The 6,000-nt window shown below is 36.5% G+C and overlaps 1 protein-coding gene and 1 pseudogene across 1 annotated transcript; both read left to right on the top strand.

Annotated features, from left to right (window-relative positions):
* Positions 1-3,157: 3,157 nt before the first annotated feature.
* On the top strand, positions 3,158-4,125 carry LOC112794610 (uncharacterized). The gene is made up of 3 exons (XM_072235023.1): positions 3,158-3,400; positions 3,486-3,668; positions 3,891-4,125. Exons 1-3 carry the CDS (start codon positions 3,254-3,256, stop codon positions 4,008-4,010), a joined length of 450 nt encoding a protein of 149 aa, XP_072091124.1. The 5' UTR covers positions 3,158-3,253; the 3' UTR covers positions 4,011-4,125.
* Positions 4,126-4,366: 241 nt separating this feature from the next.
* LOC140173036 (uncharacterized) lies at positions 4,367-4,987 on the top strand (annotated as a pseudogene).
* The last annotated feature ends 1,013 nt before the right edge of the window (positions 4,988-6,000 follow it).

The following is a 6,000-nucleotide window of genomic DNA, read 5'->3' on the forward strand; positions in this document are numbered from 1 at the left end:
AGTTAATTAGGACTTGAGGAATCAAATTGATTCATCCACTTGACTTTCCTCCATGGTTAGAGGTTAACTAAGTGGGAGCAATGGACAATTGTGGTCACAATTGAGGAGGATAACTAGGATAGGACTTCCAATTCTCATACCTTGCCAAGAGCTTTGTTAGTTGTTAGTTTGTTTCCTTTGCCATTTATATTTCTTGTTTCTTATCCCAAAAACCCAAACATACTTCCTAACCAATAACAAGAACACTTTATTGCAATTCCTAGGGAGAACGACCCGAGGTTTGAATACTTCGGTTTATAAATTTAGGGGTTTGTACTTGTGACAAACAACCTTTTGTATGAAAGGATTATTTGTTGGTTTAGGAACTATACTTGCAACGAGGATTCATTTGTGAATTCTAAACTGTCAAAAATCCAATCATCAATTCTTCAGTGGTAGTTGGAGTCATTCCACGTGCTTATAGCATTTTTGTGAGCTTTGAAAAGTCAATCAGTAGAAGCCAGCTCGTAACACCTTTTTGCTGGTGACCTGCCCCTAGATGAATTCCACATATTTCATTGTGGATTTCATCTAGAACTTCTTGTATTGAAAAATGTCTTTCGACGGTTGTAACACCCTACTACACAGAGCCTTACGCTTAAGTCGTAAAGCAGAGGTGGCGAGGTATTACAACCTCTAAAAGAAAAGACTTATAGAAATATAGTTGGAAGAAATTATATCTGAGAGCCTTGAAGAATAATCTACAGAAAGCGAAAATAGAAAATCGTTTCACACTCGCGTGGATAATCGTAAAATGAATAGGTAAGCTCAAAAGAAGGCTAAAAATATAATTTACAGATCAGAGTTCCAAAAACACAGATATCAAGCTCCAGACTCGACCTGCGAAGCCAAGGCCGACCAGAGTATATATATATATATATATATATATATATATATATATATATATATATATATATATATATATATATATATATATATACAACCCAAAAATTAAACTCAAACTACATAATAAACACTTGTTTCTCCAAGTCAACCTCTAGGAAAGGCAAACATAAAATTTATACAGAGGAGAATCTATATACATATATATATAGCATAAATACAAAATACAGCACCCCAAAATAACTAAACTTCGCTTGCACGGAAAACTCTAGACGCCCTGCGAGGTACCTCTTGACCTGCATCTGAAAAACAACAAAATATATATGGAATGAGAACCGGAGGTTCTCAACATGGAAAAGGTGCCCACATAGATAATATAAAAGGTCCCGGGAAAGCCAGAGGCATTCCTAGAAATTCGACACTCAGATTTCAGCTTAAAGACCCAACTAAACCAGAAATTAGATAAGTTATCTAAGGTATTCAAGTTCTAAATCTAACTTTAACTTAACACTTCACTTTTTGTCTCCTTCAACCCTTCGAATCACCGGTGGAACAACCCTTCCCTCATACCTCTGCCAAGAGGAATTTCTCAGAAAACATACACATACAATTCAAGCAAGGAAAACACAGACAGAGGTACAATGACAACAAATAGAATAAGTAGCAGATAAGCATAGTTAAACAATTAAGCAAACCAAAACAATGCACACCCAAGCAAAACATACAAATGCACATGATGTATACCTGTCCTATGGCTGATGAGTCTCATCTGTCGGTTATATAGCCAGCCCAACATGTCTTGGCACTACAAAAAAAGTTAGTTTTAGCGACAAACTTTTAGTAGCAATAATATAATAGCCATTGTTTTGTTTATTTCAGTTATATTTTAGTGGCAATTATATATTTGTCATTAATACTATATATTTTAGTGACAATTATCATTATTGGCACTAAAAAATATAAAAAATATTTTTAATAACAAATTTTTAGTAACCATATATCTGTTGCCACTGAAAAATACAAAAAGAATGTTTTTATTAACAAAATTTTGTGGCCATAGTGCTATTGCCGCTATTATTCTCAATAACATAACTAAAAAAGCCTTATCGTCAATATTCATAATTAAACTAAAATTCTCCCAAATTGCCAAAACGGCAAAACCCACCCAAATAGAAGAAGAGTGAGATTAAAGGAGTGGCGAGTGACAGAAAAAGAGAGATTCAAAGAGGAAAAAGTTCGTTGCTGAAACCCTAAGCTCGCCGTAGCCGTCGCCGCAATCGCAGCCGTCGCCGCTGCCACCGTAGTTCATTTTCTTTTCCCTGCTGTCATAAAGCTTATGGGATCCAGCTCCACTAATGCATCATCTCCGATTTGTAGCAACGCGGAATCCCCTGAGATTGAGAGAAAGAGCCTCTCCTGTTAACACATCTCATTTGCGACTGACGCTATTGCATTCTATGTCAGCAGGATAGGAAGCAATTGTGTGTCATTCTTCTCAATTTGATTAGTTTAATGCATATTTTTGCTTACCGAAAATTTTTCTCTTGATTTTTTAATCCTTAATATATAAACTTAGCATAATGTGAATGTCTCGTGTATATGAATTTGAAGTAAATTCTAAGAAAATTCATAAATTCTCAAGGTAGATTATTGTACAGATAGTGTGAGGAGAAGATGAACCCTAACCATAATCTACAATCAAGCGATGGAGGAGGCATGATGCGATGCTTCACTCACTGAGTTTCTGGCTTTGTTAATAGATTATACTCCTATGGTTCGTTCTGTTTTCTTCTATTTATGTAATATCTATGCTTGAGCTCCTTCATTAGAATTGTTTCCTAAATTTGATTGAACATTGGACCAACTCTTTCTTCTTCTCAGATACCTAATGAATTGGTGAAGCATTACTTAGCCAAGAGCGGGTTTTTAGTCTCCCGATCTTCAATTATTAGTGCCTTTTTCCTTGTTACAAATTTATTCCTTTTTTATTAATGTGAGTTTAACTTTGATGTTTTGAAATTGTCAACTAATCAGAGGTAGGAATTGCCATATTAGAGTTGATTATAAAGAATAATTGTTCAATTTAATCTTTGGTTATAGGCTCAAATTAGGATAGTGAATCAAAAGTAGGATTGTCCTATAGCTAGAGGCAGAGTTAGACCCAAGAAAAGCTTAGAGGAAATTTCAGAAGAGATTAAAATATAAATGGTTAAACTCATATTTGTATGATCATTCTAGTGGTTAAACTCATATAACTACAGGTCCTCATCTAGGTTATTAATTCTGTCACATGCTCTCTTTCAATTAAACAACAATGACAATGAATTAGTATTATTCTAATGATTATGTATATATTTGTTTTCTGCAATGCATGGATAACAAGACAAAAGTCCTTCAAGTACCGCCTATTTCTTACACTGCAATGCAACCCTTCAAGAATCCCTTCTCTGCTCTCTTGGCTGACCTGTTCGACGATGACGTTCCTCTTAGGAGAGTTTGCAGCACCGGTGATCTCCACGTACGCACCATATATTAGCTTTCTTTTGTTCGTTCATTCCTTCATTCTCTTACCCTTGGCATGCAACGTTTGTTTCTTGGTACAGAGGACTCATGGCGGCATCATGCATAACAATAATGAATCAGCTGATAGTCCATTGTCAAGTGAAAGCAGCATGATCATTAAAGGAATGAGTAGAGCATGTAGGTATAGCCCTGAGGAGCAGAAACTCAGGATTGAGAGGTATAGAACCAAGAGAAACCAAAGAAACTTCAACAAGAAAATTAAGGTATACTATATTATTCCATTTTGTGTTTTTAACTTGAAGAGATCTGCATATAATACTGCTGAATTTATTAAAAAGGAGTGGCATTTCAACATAATAGTGGATTAGAACAGAACTTGTTCCCCATGTTATTTCCATATTAATGCCCTTGATGACCGCACAAAAATATGAAACATTACACATAAGTTGTACGTTATGGTTCATTTAATTGCATTTGGCTTGCAGGTAAGAAGATTTGTCCAATTTTTCTTGAACAATCTGCTTAACCAGGCACCAGATCAGACACAGACTCTTTCTGCCATTGGTGAGGTTTGTATCTCAATATTATATTATTCCTTCAGCTGATTGTTTTATTGCTGTAAAAATAAATATTCTTACTCGGTTATTAGAAATCAAAAATTATATTTCTGTGGCAGGATCTATTTGCTATAACACAAGATCAGCCATTCTATTTTCCATCTATTTGCTGGTTTTTTACTTCAAAGCACTAAGGTTTAGGTGCCAATTTCCCTCCTCTATTTTCTTATCATCTATTAGTTCAATTTTGTAACAAGCTTTCCCATTATTAGTGATGAAATTTTAAGTTTCACATAGGTTTCAGTAACTAAGCTTTCCCAACTTAAACCCTAATGGAAACTAATTTCAGTTCCGTGACCCAGGGGAAGAAGAAGATAAGGAAGAAGAAGCAACAATCTGTTGTAATGGCTGGATGCAGTTCAAGATTTAGATATGTGATTCATGACCATACTCTTTTCTTTGACAAGTTGATTTAACTCATCCCTGCTTAGTTTTACCTTCTAACCAACGATAAGGATAAGCCGTGGTTTCAGGGTCTCAGCAAGGCTAAGAAAGCTGAGGTGAAAAGGGAAACTAAGGAGAATATTAAGAAGTCTCGAAGGGAATGGTTGGATCCTGAAAATCCCCCTGCCACTACTCTTGACATGTTGAAGCAGAACTTGGGTAAGGAGAAAGCAAATGAGAGTAGCATTGAAAAGGACGGTGAGGCTAAGCCCATTGCCCTTGAAGGGGACAATCAGTCTGTGACTTATGAAGAGCTTCGGCAAAGGCTTCATCGTAAGCTTGAGGATTTTTGTTCAAGTCACGAGAATTTGGGAAGGGCAAAGAAGAGGGAGGATAGAAATACGAAGAGAGGGTTTGAGGATAGGAAACGCAAGAAGGGTAGTGAAAATGAAGAAAATAAAGTTTCAAAGAAAGAGTCTACAGAGAAAATGAAGAAAGATGTTGCCGAGACCTTAAATGAGCTTGTGTTTGGTCATATCAAACTTAAAGATGGTTGGTATCTTTCCTTCATAGAATCGTAGTATTTTGAGTGTTAGAATATGACAAATAGAACACATCAATTTCTATGTCTGGTTTAGTATGTCTCTTAATGTAAGACCCGATTAATTAACGGCTAATTAACCCATAAATGAGAATTTATTCTAGAAAGACAAAAATGTTATTTTAATGGCTAAATGTGATAGAGGAGTTTGAGACGAGAATTTCGGTACCAATTTTATAGAAATCGGACCAAGATTGGACCGAACAGGCCAAACCGGGCCAATCGGACCCAAAGTGGGCCCTTGGCCCAACTAAACTAAACCAAAACCCTAGTTTTCAGCACTCTCTCTCCTCACACAACACTCAAACACGCTGAAAATTGATATGGAGGGGGGAAGAACACTCTCTCAAATTCTCTCCCTTAGTTGATCTTCAAACCACCATAACTTTTGATCTAGAGCTCCGATTGTCGCACCGTTTGCGGCCACGCGTTCACCGCGGAGAGCTCTACCAAACCCATACAATAAATCTTGAGGTAAGCCACGTTTTTCTGTTCAAAATTCCAGCCCTTGTTTTCGAGTTTCATGGGTAAAATGTTGAGATTTTTGGTTCTTTGATGTTATAGGGCCCAACTCTCTTGAAGGAGAAGGTTAATCTTGTCTCCTTGGACCTTGGGTGTGGTAAGATTCTCAACCCTAGTGTAATTTGTTGTTCTAAGATGTTTGGGTATTGAGATGTTGTGTATGGGTATGATGATTGTGGCTTAGGTTGTGTATATGTGAATATTGGAGCTTGATTGGTGATTTTAGAAAGCTTGGAAGAGGGTTTTGTGTGATAAAATCTGTTCTTGGAGGTGTTGATACCTCGAGAGCTTGTGGACAAGTGGTTTGGAAGTGCTCCGGTTGAGCTTGGAAAATCGGCTAAGGTATAGTCTCGGTTTCCCGTATCTAATATGTAATGTGGTAGGAAATACTTAGGCTAGAGGCCCTAAGATAGGCATTGAATTGTTGATGTTGTTGAATGGTTGAGATATATGATGTGATCATATATGTGA

This window comes from Arachis hypogaea, chromosome 4, assembly GCF_003086295.3.
Source record: "Arachis hypogaea cultivar Tifrunner chromosome 4, arahy.Tifrunner.gnm2.J5K5, whole genome shotgun sequence".
NCBI lineage: Eukaryota > Viridiplantae > Streptophyta > Magnoliopsida > Fabales > Fabaceae > Arachis > Arachis hypogaea.